Genomic DNA, 17,373 nt, shown 5'->3' with positions numbered 1-17,373 from the left:
AATACTAATATACACAGAGTACTGAGCCATTTGCAACCTCACTGGGGAAAAAAAAAATGAAAAAACCCCAGATACATGCAGCCACCTTGCTCAAGCCCAGACCAAAATACTGGCCCACTACAGGCCCCAAGGTGCTTCAGAGTTCCCTTTGTTCTGCTGGTGAGCAACAAGCCTGTTGCTCTGGAACAAACCAGCAGTACCACCAGCAAAGTCAAATCTGGCACAATGCAATCAGAACCGATCCAGCCTCAAATAGTTCAGAAAGACTGGCCACCAGCAGCAGGAGTACTTCTGGTATTAATGGGAAGAGAATGGAAACGTCTTTCTGGAAAAAAAAACGAGTCAGGGAAATCTGGTGTCTCCTGGGGCTGCTAAAATAAAAAAATTGGACATCCATGCATGCAGATTGCTGAGGAGATGAGCTCTGGCAAAGAGCCATCAGGCAGAGACTTGGATGATGTTAATGGGCTATGGCTGGAGAAAAGAGGCATAAATGGAAAGCAGCACATCTCAGATTGTCTGTGCACAAGAAAAACTTGACAGAAACAGAGACTGCTCATACTGCACATGGGAAGAAATCTTCAGGATATCTCCTAGAATGGGAAGCAGATGATAGGAATTCAAAATTTGTGAGCCTGGAAATGTTTATTCCCAGGACTCCTAATCCCTTTGCTCCAGAGCATGCCCAGGATCACAGTAAAGACCTAGAATGAAGGGTACAAGCTTGGCAACCATTCTCGGGGCATGCAAAGACACTTGGCTCACATGCCTGAGTGCCCAGGACTGGATCGTCCGAACCAGGATGTAGGATGAGGACAAGTGAAGCAGAAAAGAAAAAAAAAGTAGAAGGAGAAAAAAAGAGAAACAGAAAATGAACAGTGAAGGGTTGACAAAAAATAGCCCAACTTGATTAGAAAGCTGGGGCTGTTTTCAGACTCGGCTGTGGCTCATACAGACAGCTAGAGAAAGCAGGAAGGCCACCTCTACCCTCTGATGTGTTCTTCACTCCAACACTCCTCATTTTATTCTGCAGCAGCTTCCACTGTTACCTGATCTGAAAGCAGCACTTCTCAATCCTCTTACAATCTGCATCAGCAGAGCCCTGTGGCACTTCTGGCTTTCCCAGGCTGGGGGTGGCTCTCCTGTGCAGCAACAATCTTCCAGCAAGATAACCCTCAGTGTTCTCTGTGCTCTGGGGGCAGTCGGGGAGCTTGCCCTTACAGCAGTGTTTAAGAACAATTTGGTGATAACATCTGCTGGGGGACTCCAAAGGCTCTCACTTCAGGGGGTTAGGAATAGGATTCCAGAAGATAAATTCATCACTGTATATTTAATAAAATTCCCCACAAAACAGGATCCAGTGGGAACCCCAAGTGACTCACACACTGGGCCAAGAGGGATGGGGTGTTCCCACGTCATTGGCAGAAGAGGCCCAACATGGTGGGGAGAGCACAAGGCTGACACATGTGAAACACACCTCAGCTCTGCTGGCATAGACCTCTGCTTGGTAGCAGGGTGATGGGAGACTACAGCTCCATACTAGGGGGGGTTGCATTAGCAAACAAAGAAAATCAATGCTTTATATATCTGACAAAGACAAATTTTACAGTGGGGGTTGCTTACACCTCCAATTAAGCAATTTATCACTATAATAGAAAGCAGATTCTTCTGCCACTGAGCTGAGGCACAGCAGGGAGCTCTGAAACAGGTTCCTAAGTGCTCTCTTTTTCTCAGGAGCAACAGCCAGCTCAGGTTTTTCAGATGAAGAAGGCAGTCTGATGTTAAGCAGATGTGCATCATAGAATGACCACTAATGGGACCTGGTGACTTGGAGAGATGCCTTCCTCAGGTATTTCGCTCTTGCCAGAGAATGGTCATTTCCCAATCACGTTATTACATTTAAACAAGTCTTCACCTGACTGAACAGGCTGCTTAAATAAGAACATTCTATAATCATTCTAAAATAGGCAAGGTGAAAATGCTTAGCCTGGTATCTCACTCTAAGGTAGCCATAATCCCCAAACACAGACACCAGTCAGGACTGATAGGAGATCGAACATGCCCTTGCATGCTGTTTCTCTCCACTTCCCCTCTTCCTCTGGGCATGGGGTAACAGTAGCTTGACCCTGAAGATGCACTTCTATTAAGCCTCATCACTTCCTCAGAATCCACCAGATTTCCACAGTCCGGCTTGGAGAACTACTGATTTATGCACTAAGACAACTCTTACACCCAAATACAGCAGGTGCCCCATCAAAATTCCCACTTGTCCTCTCCTCCCTCAAAGGCGAGGCTGATGTGCCAGTGTCACATCCAGCTTCTCCCTTTGTGTGCCATGCTTTCGAAAACAGGAAAAGAAGGAGCAGGCAGTATCCTCCTCTTGTACATGATCTGTAAGCAGAAAGAAGGAATGGATTTGCTTTTAGATAACTAGTTCCTGGGTGAAAAAAATACACTGAAATCAATACCCCTGTCAAATCCAATTTATTTGTAGAAGGCCTCAGTCTTTTACATAGACCCTATCAAAGAACAATCCCCAAAAAAAAGCCAAAGCCATGGAACAGAAGCACTATTATGTGAAAGCCTGGAAGGAGCTTGTATCTACTCCTAACTGAAAGGAAAATAACCAGGAATTAATGACACAATAGCAAGATTCAAAATATACAGCAGGAAGAGATGATCCCAGTCCCCACTTGATTAATGAGTAAAATCCACAGCTCTGCAGGTGTCAGAGACCTGCTGCTCATGATAGAGGCTGCCATGGGCTGTGCTAACAATCACAATCCCAGCCCTCTCTGTCTGTACTTCCACAGGAAAACGGTAGTGTTTCAAAGGACTTCTCATTCTCCCTGTTCCAAGGTAAAAGCATCACACAAAGTGATGCTTAACAGCACCACTGCTCGACTGCCAAGCCATTCACAGTCAGTATTCTTCCTGAAACCAAAGGCTTCAAAGGGAACACTGACTCTCAGGGGCTTGTTTGGAGATCAAAATAATGCTGCTCCAGTGGAAAATCCATTGACTCCACCTCCTCCATTACTGTTCAGGAGCAAGGTGCCCAGTTCTGCCTGGAACACTCATAAAACCAAACCTGAGCTAACCCCTTAACGGAACTGCAAACAGTTTTTATGGAAAGCAGAAACAGCGACTACCCCACATCATTTCTTAAGAATAAATCTGCCTGTTGCTCATACTGACCAGGCTGTTCACATTCACTGTAGGACCCCTCACTGTGCAGTGCTGGGGACCCAGGGGAGGGGGCTGCCTTTCTGGGTGGGCTCTGCAGCGCTCCACTCATTCCACAAAGAAGTCACACAAAATACACCAGCTCAGGAACAGTTTAAAGGAGACCTCAGCATCGAGCCTGAGCATCACCTGGGATTCATGTATCTTCACCCCAAATTTGGTCGCTTTCTGAACATAGTCTAAAAGGCTCCTGTGTGCAATAACTTAATGGAGGAGAGCTGACTTGACATATTTAGTGGTGATGTAAGAAAAGAAGCCCTCATTTAAAACCACAAGCTGCTCTGAGATGGTGACACTGAAGAGTGACTCATGCCCTGGTCTAAGTTAGTCCTGAAGAATAAGCCAGCAAGTCACAAACTTGGATCTCACAGGTCCCAGAGCAGCTCTTTGTGCAGGCAAACAAAACTCCAACTGCTACAGCAGCATATCCTTGCTACTCTTTTTCATAAGCTGGAAACCTCTCACTGCAGACTCAATATAGGGTAGAAAGCCTCGGCTGAGGTGCCCTCTGGAAACCCAGAGAGTGCTGCTCCCAGAGCCGCAGCTCTTGCAAGAGGTTTCTGCTTCATTTCTCTTACTGCAGCCAGGTCCAGGCTTCAGCAGCGTGCTGGGGTTTGCAGTCACTGTGAGAGGAAAGTAAAACCAGAAGACTGCATTTTTTTCAGCTAAAATCCATGTGCTGTGAGGTCAAATGGGGACATTTAAAGGAGATCCTCAGGAAGTATTATATTTCCCTCCTGAGTCAAAAGTCCAAACAAAACAAAGCATATGGCCTTTTAGTGCATTCCCACATTTCCTGCACTGGTGAGATTTCTCTTTGTTCTGCTTAATCCTATCATATTTGAACCAGACTAACCTATATGAATCCAATCAAGCTGATTCTAAAAAAGCCTCCTAAAGACAGAAAGAGAAAGGCAAAAAAGTTATACTCTTATACGTATCCAATTGCTGATGGTCAGCTACAAAGGCTGATCACATCACTGAACTCATCCTCTAGGCCATGCACGTGATTCAGTGTGAGCTGTAATGCAGCACTAGTGCCCTGGAGGACCCCTAATTCCCAAATGAACTCATATGGAAAGTGTTCTCCGAGCAGCTGGCACTCGGCCTTCATCCAGAGACACTAATTTCTTAACAAAAGCTCTCAAGTAGTTTCCCAACTCTTCTCTCAAAAAAGCTCACAAAGAGGAATCTCTTTGCTGTTTGATACACCCTAAAGTCATCATTCCTGAACCTCTATTAGCAGTGGCTGCATTAGCCACTAGTACAGATTAGCAATTAGCAAAGTACTCCTTGATCTGTTACTTACTCCCAGTAAGATGTGATAAAGCCATAAGAAATTAGGTAAATTCTCCTCTTACTCCTTGTACATTCTCCTCTTACTCCTTCCTGTTCATATTGCTAAAGGTAGCAGATAACCCACTTCTGGTAGACAGAATATGTAATAAATTATTTTGAAGCCGTGGCTTCACTACAGAAGAGGAAAAGAGCCAGAAAAATGCAGAAAGCAAGTGCCTTGTCTGCTGGTTTTCTGCAGAGCTCTGATGCTTATTGCAGCAAACACTACTTTCCTTCTTTTGCCTCCACAGCCTGTCTCTGACATCTTAGTCAATGTTTTCATGCATGACAAACTGCTTTAGCCTGAAGACTATTTCCAGTTCTCATTTGTGAGGTATTTATATCCTGTCCTCATTTTACAGATTGTTTGCAAACATAACAAAGTAACTGCGGTCTCAAGATTTTCAGATTTTTCCTTTCTGAAAAATGTGGCAGCCCCAGGGCCAGACCATCTCTTCATACAGCCGAGTGCCATACACATCCCACGGGCAGGGACACTGCAGTGGGCTCCCTCGAGCTGCAGTTCATGAATGGATGGGATTCTCCACACTCCATCTGAGACTGATGAGAAGGAGCACAACTGAAGAGACAAGTGAACAGCTGAGGGATCACTTAAGAATTTACAGTGAAAAAGAGACAAAGTTTACCCTACGAGAAATTCTATTTTAAAACACCTGAAAGCCACTTGGATGCAATGGAAAAGGCCAACTGCTATGCAAGCGAACCCATACAAAGCTAAACTCTGCAGGGAACAGCAGAGTGACCGACCAGCCCACCCCACAGGGCACACAAGAGAGGCCACAGGCCCTTTTTTGCTGGGCTTCAATGAGCTGGTGCCTACTGAAGCCTTCCAGGATATCCTGAGCCATGCCAAGCCAAGAGAAGGCACAGCACAGGGTACTGCCATGCCACTGAAGCCAGGCAGCTCAGGTAGGGCAGCAGGGACTCAGTTGGTAACAATGAAAAGCCTGCCCTCTCCTTCTACACCAGCCTGAACAGGCACAGGACAGGGAGGCTCACCACCCTCTCTGGAAGCAAAGGACCAGGGTTTCTCACAGTCCCACTGTAGAGGGTTATGCCCTTTTCCAGGTGTTTTCCTGGCCTTCACCACAGATCCCACAGGTCCTATTTCAGGAAGAATGGACTCCTCCTGAAGGACAGCTGTGCCACTTCCAACTCAGTCTGTGTTCCTGTCTTTTTCTTATCTAACTGAGCAGAACAGAAAAAAAACCCAAAACACATTCTGTTGCTCCAAACCACAATTGATACAAGTTCAGGGAAAATGCTGAATATCCTTAAAGGTCTGCTATCAACTGAAGATGTGGCTTGACAGACAAAGCAGGGCAGACAGGACACCTGGAAAGCATTTCCCCTTCCCCTCAGGAAAGGGTAGAAAACCTTGGCTTTACAGAATTTACAGATTTCATTAGAAAGGAATGATCTATCTTTCCTTCTGCATCTCCTTCTGGAAACAAGGTGAAATTTGATCTTTGACTTGCACAGCAAGGAGCTGCAGTTTACCAAATGTGGGAGCTTCATGCCGAGTTTCATTGCTTTGAAGAGGACTGGGAAAAACTACCAGAACTGCAAACCTAAATAACCAGCGGTGGCTGAGCTGCTCACAAAGTATGTTCAGACAGTTGCAGAATCTGCAAATTCCCAACTTAATCCAGCCAGGAATTACGTCTGCCCCAGTAACCATATTCCCCAACACTCCTCCTCCAGAGATGCACAGTGGCCAGTGGTCCCTGCCAGCTCCAGGGCAATGCCCTCTGCAGCAAGAGCACCCAGACAGCTTCTGGACTCTCCTGGGCTGCAAGCCCACGGTTTCTCTTTACAACAGGAATTTCAGCATTCTGATGTTTCTCCTGCCACACAAGAAGCTTGCCAGAGCAAGGTGACAAAGAAAACCCACCGAAGTCTGCTTAATAAACACCTTTCTTCTATGCCACTTAACCACCTGTTCTAATAATCATCCTTATCACGCCCTTCTCCTGCAAATAGTCAGCCTTTCTGAACAAAATCTGCTGAAGCTGGAAACATGAACTCTGCCTTACATCTGCAATTGTTTAAAAAAGCATCTTGAGACAGTAAAACCCAGCTCATCAGTTACTGAGCATACCTGCCTGCTGCAGAGAATTCCCAGAGCCACGTATGCTCACAGAGATGTCCAGAGGCAGCAGCCCCAGACACAAAGGGTCAGTAACAAGAGCCACAGCAGGTCTGCACCTACTCCTCCCACAAACAGCTACTTCTAGAGGGAGGTGGGGGGAAATCCCTTTAAAGCTGGGCCAGGAACGATTGCTGCAAGCTGTTGGGCACCACGAGCCAACCCAGGGGCAAGATGGCACTGACAGTCTGTCAGTCTGTCCTTCACTCTCTGCCCTTCCCTCATCCACAATCCTGAGAAGAGGGGCAGCCGGAAACAGCCTTGAAGCACTTGGCTGCATCTTCATTCAAGTCCCAGGAAGAGTCCAGGAGTACGGACAATACTCTTCCTCACCCAGCACCTTCTGTTCACTCCTGTCTGGCAAAGAGGGACGCTGCATCCTAAGGAAAGACCCAGTTCAGCTCCAAACATGCCCACCAGCCAACATGCAGGAGCTGCCAGCGCCCAGTGGCTTTCTGGCAGCAGCATCCTTCCCAAGAGCTCTGTGCTGGCAGTGCATTTTCACACAAGCATTCATTTCATGGTGGTTACTTTATGATCTTGCCATACTGCCCTGCTATTTCTGAACAGCGGGGCTGTAATCGAAGGCGTCTGAGGGCCCAGGAGAGAAGGGAGCTATTACACTGCGGAGTCCCTGTGGTGTCCATGGCCTCTGCATGGCAGGATTCAAGCACAGCCTGTGTGAGGGTTTGGACACTGGACCCAAGAAGGGGCTCCACAGCTTTCCCTTTCCTGTCCATTTCTGCTTGTCAGCCCTCAGAGCTCCAACACTCAAGCGGTACTTCTCTAAATTAAATGCTTTGGTAGGAACACATGCCTTTCCAGACTGTCAGCAAAAAGGGTCACTCCAACCTATTCCAAGAGATAATGCACCACTGGCTCTACCTTGGCACCCTAACCTTATAGAACTCCAAATACAAGACAGTTCTGCACACCCGAGCAGCAGCTAGTGATGAAGAGGAAAAACGACACAGAGCACTAGCGTTACAGGCATCACAAGCTTTTACATTTACATTTTTACTGCATTCTTTCCTCTGATCCTGGCATAGCTCATCAGTTGCAAACCCTTGTCTAAATCACAGGTTGTGATGTGGCATCAACACACACCACGAGTTACCTGATGGCTTCCAAAAGATCACATTACCTGGTGCTAAAAACAAAGCAATTAATTAAAAAATAGAGTACAAACATAATGTTCTACAACTTCATTATGTGCAGGCCTCAGTCCACTCTGGGGAGAAACAGGCTGCAAGTTTCTGCTGCTCATCAGAGCCAGCTTCTGTGACAAGCAAAAGACAACAAGCTGCTAACACCGTCTGCCACTCCTCCTCTGACACATCCCGGTACTTCGGCTGCTGCTTTAGGGAACCTCTCTCTGTACAACTACCACCACTTTCAATGGCACGAAGTAGTGACTGGAAAAAAGAGCAGCAGCCCAAGCTACCAGAACACTATTTCCTCAGCACATGAACTGCTGGACAGTGTGTGCTGACGTTTCACTCACAGAGAGCACCGAGCGCATCACAAGAACATGATGCTGCTGCCAGTGTAGGACAGGGCTGTGACTCTTTATCCATGCATCATCAAGCAGCAAGGAAGTAAAGACAACATTTCACTCCACTGCAGACACATCATTCTCAACCTGAACACATTCCCAAGGTCTGCAGCAGGCCAGGACAGTCCACGGTGAAATCTCCTCTGCTTTATCTTCACAGAGAAAGGACAGACTACCAACCTGCACTGCTATTTTCTCTTTATCTGCATCAAACCATTTCAGTGTTGGTCTCCTACAAACACCTCCATCAGAAGAGGCAACTGTCCTCCCAGATGGTCCTGCTTACCATCCTGTCTCCTACTGCCCCTCATTTCTGTTGTCACCTTCTTTAGGATGGTATCCCGCTGACCACAGGGGTCATCGCAGAGCTCCACAGGAACCAAGGAATGAACAGAGAGGAAGACCGATTAAGTCCCTTATGATTCCTGGTTTCCTGAAACAAACATCTTTTCAAGTCTGCTAATTCTTTCAGAAACAATCTCAGAGAATTAGCTCATCTGAATTTCTTGACCAGGCACTGCAGCTGGTCAAAAAATCTGACGCATCCCTTACCTGAGATGGCTGTTTCATGATGCCCTTCACAGCATCTCCTAAGAACCAGTGCTCTCTCTCATCTGCACAGACCAAACCTAAATGTGTGTTCAACACCCCAAGGTCTCTCTTGGAGACACTACAGGCATGCCAAATACCAGGTACACCTGCTCCATGCTCTCTCTGGGCACTGGTATCACAAAACAGCCCAAACTTCTCCTCACACTTGCTGAAAGAGTGGATGGCCTGCCTGGACACATGGCCTGTGCTCAGCACAATACGGTGCTTGTAACAGCAGCTGCATAGACTCCCTATGCCAGGGAAGACAAACATTTCAAATCTTGAGCCCCTGTGAACAGCTGAGACAATTCCCTCCTCAGCTGACAGCTTCCCTTCTCCGGGCCCGTGCAGAGGAAGACAGATCTCAGTGCTGCAGACAGATCCTCTGCAACCTCCTCCTCAGTTTATGAGTGACACAACCCAGCAGAAGCCCCTGGTACAAACATCTGCAGCCTCAGAACCTGACAGTCCCTCTGAAGACAGCAGTAACCCATACAAACGAGCACTTTTTACCTCCTCTGCCAATTCTCTGTACAGTCGGAGGTAAAACAATTACCTCATTAAAGTCGCACACCGAATTCCCTTCTGGTGGAATTCACATCAGCCCTATTGCAACTTTATAACATTTGCATTATAAAAATGTCTGCAAAGGAGGCCAAGAAAAACAGCTTTTTGTTCAGAGGAAGCTCTGTGGTCAAGATGATGTCATCAGAAAGCGCCAAATTAATTTCCTGTGGTTACATCCTACAGGAAATCCAAGAAGCTCAGCTTTCTTGCTAAACCAAGTAGTCATTTGTTGTCAATAACTGTTAATTATGTGCCCAGATGTGTCATGAACTAAGAACTATCACGATGAGTCCTCATTCCCTGGACTCCCCTCAGAGGGATCTTTTTAGATCAGTGGCCTGAAGTCAGTGAAACGCTCCAGTCTGGGCTCTGGGGCTGTTGCGCTCCCACCAGCACAGCAGCAATCCTGCCGCTCCTGCAGCCCCCGCAACGGGGGATCTGCTGCTGCAGAAACCCCACGGAAGAGCAGCAGCCGTGCAGGTTACACTGTTAGCAGCAACAGGGACCCAGATCAAGAAAACTGTAAAAACAGTGACGAGTAACAGCTTTTCTGCTCTGCATGAACATAAACAAGGAAATCAGGAGTGATTCAGGAAGTTTTCCAGCTGGTAAAATAATCAAGAAAACGTCTAACAGGTCCCTCCCCCAGCCACAGTCCTTCCACAACCTACTGAAAGATGCATTTCTCCGAGGCTTACTTGATATTCAACTTATCAAATAATATTTCAGTAAAGCACTCAGCAAATTCAAGTGGATTTTTTCTATGACTTGTCAGTGGGAAACTGATCTTCCTCAGTTTTTAGATCTCCCCCAAAACTGCTTGTGCTTACATGAATTCTCATCTGCCCTGCTGCCTCTAGCCCCTCCCTGCACCTGCCTTGTGACCACCAGACCCTGCCCTCCCATTCACAGTAGAGGGGAATCCCTGAAGTGGGGGATAGGTTTTGTGCTTGTAACACGCACTAAAATAGGATTCTGCCCTTACAGTGAACTTTTGGGAGAAATCCCTTGGGACAGCCTGCTCAGTCCGTGCAGCCCACTTCCCTGCACTGGCAGGGAGCCCAGTATAGTGCCTCAGGAGCTGAATGGCAAATGGTCAAGGCAAAGCAGACCCAGTCCTAGCAACCCCTACAGTCTACACAACGATTTGTTTGCAGGCTTGCCCAGGTTCTTTCTCTTTTCACTGGTGTTTACACAAAGCATATTTTACGGTAACACTGGGGATAGGGATCTTGCTCATTTCTTGTACAACTTAGGGCACAGCCTAACAGAGTCTGGATTGGCAGCATCTGTATCACACACCGAGGGCAGTGAGGGTTCTGTTGAAGCCATGTGGGACTGACACCGACCCAGCAGCTGCTTCTACCCCCGGTGCCCAGAGCCCTAGAGCCTCTGCACGAACATCGTGGGGAAGGGAGAGGGAAGCGAAAGGACCTGCTCAGAGCCCCAAGGAGATTAGAGATGTGGGAGGCAAAAAGACAAACCAAACACCCTTCCCCCCTGCACTCCACACACTGTATCTACTGGTACAAAGACTTTCCTTGACAAAAGGCAAGTTGACACCCGGGAAGAGAAATCACGCAGCTTCCAAATTCTTGGAGTATAACAGGGCAGAACAGACAAGGCTTTTTGAGATGTTCATATCTGTCCAGAAAACCACGCAGTTCTGACTCCCAGCTCAGACTATTTAATAAGTTTCCTACCTCTCTGTCCTTGAGCTTCATGGCAAGCACCAGCTGATGTCTGTGGTTAGTAAGGGCCTCCCGGTAATTTCCTTTGGAGAAGAATGCAGAGCCCAGATTACCATGAGCTCGGCATTCTCCCGTCTGGTCACCTGTGTCACACACAAACAAAACACAGGTTAGCTCATACAGGCACTGCTGGAAGCATCCAGAGAGAAGACTGGAGCACGATGTACAAGTGATGATCCGCTATGACAAGTAGCATCAGAACAGTTAGTACACAGCCAAACTCTCCTCTTTGCTGGCCTTCAGAAACTTCTACAATTGCTATCAACCTTATCTTTAGAATTGTTTTACTTTCTCCTTTGGTCTAACACTTGGCAATTTCCTATTGCTCCCTGTTTATTCCTTGTTTGATGTTGTGAAGGTTAGTCAATGGCCCAGGAACGAGCACAGAGCATGTCAGCTTTCTCCAGAAAACAATTCTGCAGCACAGCTCAGATGTACAAAGAACATCTATGGCCATCTTCAAGAGAGCAGTTCCTGTGCTCTCAATCAGCGCTCCTGGCTTGAGCCTTCAGGCACTGCCTTCCACCTGTGCACGACCAGGCCTTTGACTCACATCTGCCTGCTCTCCTTCAACACCCTGAGAAGCTGAATGCTCCCACTGTTGTGCAGAATATACTGTACTTGAGAGGGATTCTTAAGTTTGTTTATTTTTTAAACACTCTTTGTTCACCGTTGTCTCATTCTTGTTTTGTTCCTTCCCTGGCTACTGCCCCAGAATCTCAGACTGAGTACCTTTGTCCATTGAATTCTCAGAAAAACAGATGGCTTCATTTAAGACTCATGTAAGGTTTTGAGCACAAGTCTACACAAAGAGTAAAGCAGTTCCCACATACATGACATCAGGTAATTAGAAGACCCTGTAAAACCTTAGCATTCATTGATCATCTGCCCCTTCACACAGGCAGGCAAACAGGGCTGCACAAACCTGCAAGTCTGCACATTTCAGGAGTTTCAGATTAGATTTAGCAGTCTGTGAAACCCCACAGAAACCTGAGCGTTCCAGAGAGATACTGATCATTAATCCAGCTCTTGATTTGTTCCACCTGTCCCAACCCGGCACTCAAGGAGTAAAAGGAGAATTCTTACCTAAACTCTTGGCTACGTCCAAGTCCTGCTGCATGTATCCAGTGCTTTTCTCTGTGTTCCCAAGGGACCAGTATGCACTGCTCAGTGCAGAGAACACTGATCCCCTCAGCTTCAGGCTGCAAGTGCCAATCTTCAGGGCAGCCTCTAGCACCACCACAGAGGCCCCATGGTGGCCCGCAGTCAGGAGCTCCTGGCCGATCACAGACACCACAACAAAGGGGCTCTTGTCCAGCTTCATCTTCTGCAGTTGTTGGTAGGTGGGCTCCAGGGACTCTGATGCACAAAACCAAAGGCAGAGTTACTCAACAAACCAAGTTATTTACATCAGGAATCATCTTCACAGCTCATCTTGATTTTTTGTAACCAAATGACACATGAATTAAGGGCCAGACTGCCCAAATCCAACTAAGAATTATTGCGGGCGCTCGGGGCTCAAAGGTACCATCTAAGATCTGGCCCATCAAGACAGATCACCTGGCAAGCTGCTGTTTGCCTTGCAGAAAGCACTTCAGGAAGGCAGCACGAGCACGTAGAGCAGTCTCATACTGAGCTCTGAAGCCTGGCATAACAGCAGATGGAATACAGAAAATACCTGTGGAATTTTGTAGGAAACTGCAAATGGGTCACCAGCAGTGTCTGAGAGCGCTGCAGTTTCTGCTCCTTCAGCACAAACTTTCAGCTGAACATCTGCAAAGTCTGTGCCTGTCCAGATACCCAAAACACACGATGCATGCCAAGAGAGGTGAGCAAAACTGCAGAAAGAAGCTGCTCCTTCTTTGGCACGAGACGGTGCTCCTTTGGAATGACAGCACTGGACCTGCTCAGCTGCTTCGACTGGTCTAACTGCAGCAGGGAGCACAGACGATGTACAGCTGCAGGGCAGTGGGGCAGAGATCATCCAGCCAAATTCGGGGATGCTCACACAGAATACCACATCACCTGCATTCTAAGCAGCAGCCTCAGTACCACTGGGTAGCAAATGAAATTACCTTCACAAGGTAAATGCTTTATAGGACAGAAATTTCGAGATGAATTCATTTTGGAGGACGCAAAAAAGGAAACACCAACAGGGGTATTTTTTCATTTCAGTGCTTCTTGGCTCCTAAGCCCTGCAGCCCCCAGCACCATCTGCTGAGGATGAGAATTGCTATGTTCCCTCCTGGATAACAGCATTAGGACATTGCAACACAAAGCGTGCAAGAGAAACAGAGCAAAGAGGAGACGACCTCCTTCCTCTAGAGAAAAAAATCCTGGAAATGGGGACATTTTGAAAGAGGCAAAACATTGCACAGCTCATATGGCGTCAAGGTCCCTGTGATTTCAAACACTGCCTGAACAGAAGGGAATTAGCAGAGCAGCCTTTTTTCCTTCTGGAACACTGTGTTTTGAGAGACAGTACCACAGAAAAGCTGCTGATGTGCTCTTCTGGGCTAACACTGGCCTGGAGCATTTCAGATGCCCTGTTCCCAACAGTCAGGCACCAAATCATTGTGGGAAGTTGTCTCAGTAACAGCACAGCCAGGGCCACAGCACTACACACCTGTCTGCACTGATACTGGAGAAAGGACAAACAGGCAGGGACTCCATGGGAATTGCTATACAAACCCAGTTTATCTCCAGTGCCCCTCAAGCTGGCTATCACCATCTCGCTATCCCATTCAATCAGAAGGATAGTTTTTGTTCCTCCTGCAACTTTAGGCTCCATTCTCAGCATTCTCCTAACTCAGCAGAGAAGCCAAATCTTGAAATCTTTCCCTTCAGGCCTCCAGGTTCTCCCACCCTCGGACGCTGTCAGAGTCACGCATAGACTGGAACTCCTGCCCCTGGTACCTCAGCAGCAGGTCACCAGCCCCGAGAACCCCCCCTGTGCTTACCTCGCATGGGAGACTTCATGGCGGCCTCGACCATGCCAACCAGGAGCTGAAGGCTCTTGGGATCCTGCGCCAGCCCTGACGCAAACGCGGCCAGCGCATCCGCATGGCGTCCCAGGTACTGCAGGGCCACGCCCTGTCGGAAGTATGCCTGCAGGAACAGAGGGAACAGGAATGCCCATCACTGACGCATCACAAATAGTCACAAATAACACAGTTGCCCTGACCTCACGCTGGTGGAGACTGGGCTACACCATCACACTTCTGGCTACACTTCTGCTTTCTGGCTACAACCAAAACCACCCAACACCACAGTCTGGTTTGCGGCTGCCCCCAGCGTGGATCCCCTCACTTTGATTACCTTCTCAGCCTTTGAAAAGCCTCTGATCTGTTTTGGAGACCAGGGTTGGTAACTCGTAGTAAGGCAAAGCTTTACCCTTGGATTTGGCCAAATACTTATTCTTAACTGCTTATAACCAGATGCTCGTCCTCAAGACTGCCCCAGTGCTGCCCCAATTGCTGGGTGCACTTTAAAGACAACACACACACATGTATACACACACACCTCTGTACATAGATCCACAGGCGCTTCTCTGACTGAGGCAAGACACTCATAATTCTGAACCTGTTTACCAGAGCATTTTGTTTTGTTTCTTTCTTTCCCAGGAAATCGTTTAATTGAATGTGCAACACCCTCAAAGTAACCTGTATCTTCTCTCACCACGTATTTCCATTTCTCCACCAGCACCAACATCAATACACAGCTACAAAGTACCCCCAAACAGTGCTCCCTACACCCACACACAGAGAAGGAACTTCAGACACATGCTCTGCTCACACACAGGGGCAAAGCCCTGGCCCAAAGGGTATCCAGAACTGCCCGGGAGCTACTGGGAAAGAGATCACAGAAAACACAATCCAGTATTTGCTCAAACAAATCCAGTATTTGGAGCACATACATCTGGACACTGTGTTATAAAAAGGTCTTGACTCTTCAAGCACCTTGGATGCTATTATTCAGGTTTTATCTTCATACCTTTCTGATGTAAATTTTGCTGTACTTCAGGTTCATTCAAGCCTATTTCAATAGCACAAATATAGAAGATAAAACATTATTTGCATTTCTTTAAAAGTGCTTTAAGAACCAATACTGTTCCTTGAGATTGGCTCCCAGTATTGATCTCATGGCTAAGACCCCACTACTCTCTCTCTCTGCATCTGAAATGGCACAGAGACCTGGACTTGAGATACATTAGGTATACATCTGTAAGAGTCTTTTTGCTTTAACAGGATAAATCTCCAATTAATTTCCAAACTGGTATTTCATTAAAGCATTCAGGCACTTTTGGAATCCAATCCAGGAAGACAGAGACTAAAGAAAATCAGAAATGATGCGAGAAATTTAGAAACATGAATATTTAATCTCTTTTCCATTAGTAAGTCTTGATTGTAGAACCCCTTTTAATGAATTTGATGAAAGCAGAATTCTTTTCATTAACCTTTAGTATAAATGTGTTCCTATTGAACCAAACAAGCCACTGTACTGGAAACCCAATTCAGTGTTAATTAGATTACGAGCATGAAGCTTTAAATCAAAGAGAATACAAAGAACTAACAACGTGCAGCAGCCGCTAAGCGTGAGCCCTCCCAGCAGTGAGCGACCTGTCACCTAAATCACACTGCACACTTTTAAGTCCCCTTTTTTGTAGAATTATCATTTAATTACTTTCTTTACTGCCTGATGACAGAGGGAGTTTGACACAGCACGCCTCTGACAGGGACCTTTCCAGCCCACAAGGCTGGTCCAGGGCAGCCATGCCTGCCAGATTGAGCTCGCTGGGAGAAGGGCACGGACACGCAGCCATCAGCACAGAGCTCCATGTGCTGCACGGGCTTCTTCAGCACCTTGTGCTTCACTGGCACATCCCAAACTCTGAGAAAGGAGAGTCCCCATCCTCTGAGCCCTGCACACGCTCCAAGTGACAGGAGGAGACAAAACAGAGCAAGACCCACAAACACGCAGTTCAGTTCCGCACATTCTGAATGTCCTTTACGGAAAGGGTTTTTATCCGCTCCCCATATGTATTCCTGGAAGCCCCCCCTGAAAACCACTTCATTTGAATACAAACACAATATTCAAAGCCCAAAAGAAAAACCTATTAATCATAACTGAAAGGAAGATTTTGGTCTATTTTTCTCCTGCAAAAAACCCTTCCTTCCTTCCTTTCTCCTCCAGTTTCCAGCGTACACAGAAGGCTCTCCACACACTGTGTTCCCCATGGACTTTTAACAAAATAAATAAAAAGCATTCACATCACCTATTTCCTCCCCAAGAGGCATTCACAAGTTAGTTTAGCATTGGAATGAAGACACTGTATCAAGGGAAAAAATCTGCAAAGAGGAAACGGTGAGAATCACCCTTTGGAAGAGGAGAGGAAAAGGGAAGGCAGGGAGCCAGCAGCTGCAGCTGAAGGAGTGAGCCAAGGAGCGGCTCCCGGTCCCAACACAGACAGACCCTTCCCATGCTGAGAGAGCTTTAAATTTTAAGTCACATTATATGAAGATACTACAGTGCTCACTCTACAGTAACAGTTACATTAATTTTCCAGTGATGCCACGTAAGAAAAAATGATCTATTCCTTTTAAGAAGATTAAAGCAAGGAGAGGACAATGTTTCGCTAAAAGACAAGACAGAAACAGCAGGTGTTTTCTAACCCTGGCTCTCTGCATCCTCGGTGTAACACAAACAGCTGGAACCATCTCTTTCATTTTTCTCAGTGTCTGTATCACACTTTCCAGGAACAAAGCACTGTGCAAGAATAAAGCCTCACTCTCAGCTGAAATTTGGCACTAGATGCATCTCCCTCAATGGGAAATGTGTTCTCCTATCCTTGTCTTAGCAGGACGGACACAGCTCTGCTGTTCCCATCTCCAGAGTCGCAGCATGCCAGGGATTCCCAGCATCTGCACCCACCCCTCCAGCCCGAGGTCTGCACAGCCCATCCACTGCCCTGGGAAGGACAGGGAGAGCAGGGATGCAGCTCTGCCAGTAGACTTTTGGGAAGGGAAGAGGATTAAAGGGTACAAGGCAGATCTACCAAGCAGCTGATCTCATCAAGTCCCCACTACTGCACTGGAGAGGCTGTTAATGAACCTTCCTGCACACCTCTGGAAATCAGACCCCATGTGGGCCCACAT

The 17,373-nt window shown here is 47.0% G+C and overlaps 1 protein-coding gene across 3 annotated transcripts in view; it reads right to left on the bottom strand.

Annotated features, from left to right (window-relative positions):
* TTC28 (tetratricopeptide repeat domain 28) overlaps positions 1–17,373 on the bottom strand; it is a 121,152-nt gene that overhangs the window by 38,565 nt on the left and 65,214 nt on the right. For all 3 annotated transcript variants that reach the window (XM_027892053.1, XM_027892054.1, XM_027892055.1), the window contains 3 exons: positions 14,179–14,326; positions 12,305–12,577; positions 11,171–11,301 (listed from right to left, as the gene is read on the bottom strand). In XM_027892053.1, coding sequence (XP_027747854.1) covers positions 11,171–11,301; positions 12,305–12,577; positions 14,179–14,326 — 552 coding nt within the window. The remainder of the gene's footprint in view (positions 1–11,170; positions 11,302–12,304; positions 12,578–14,178; positions 14,327–17,373) is intronic.

Source organism: Empidonax traillii, unplaced genomic scaffold (assembly GCF_003031625.1).
Source record: "Empidonax traillii isolate 1590-97213 ecotype Southwest subspecies unplaced genomic scaffold, ASM303162v1 scaffold338:size1951571, whole genome shotgun sequence".
In the NCBI taxonomy this organism is placed as follows: Eukaryota; Metazoa; Chordata; class Aves; order Passeriformes; family Tyrannidae; genus Empidonax; species Empidonax traillii.
The sequence above is the reverse complement of the archived record's forward strand: the minus strand, read 5'-3'. Positions and strand labels throughout refer to the sequence as shown.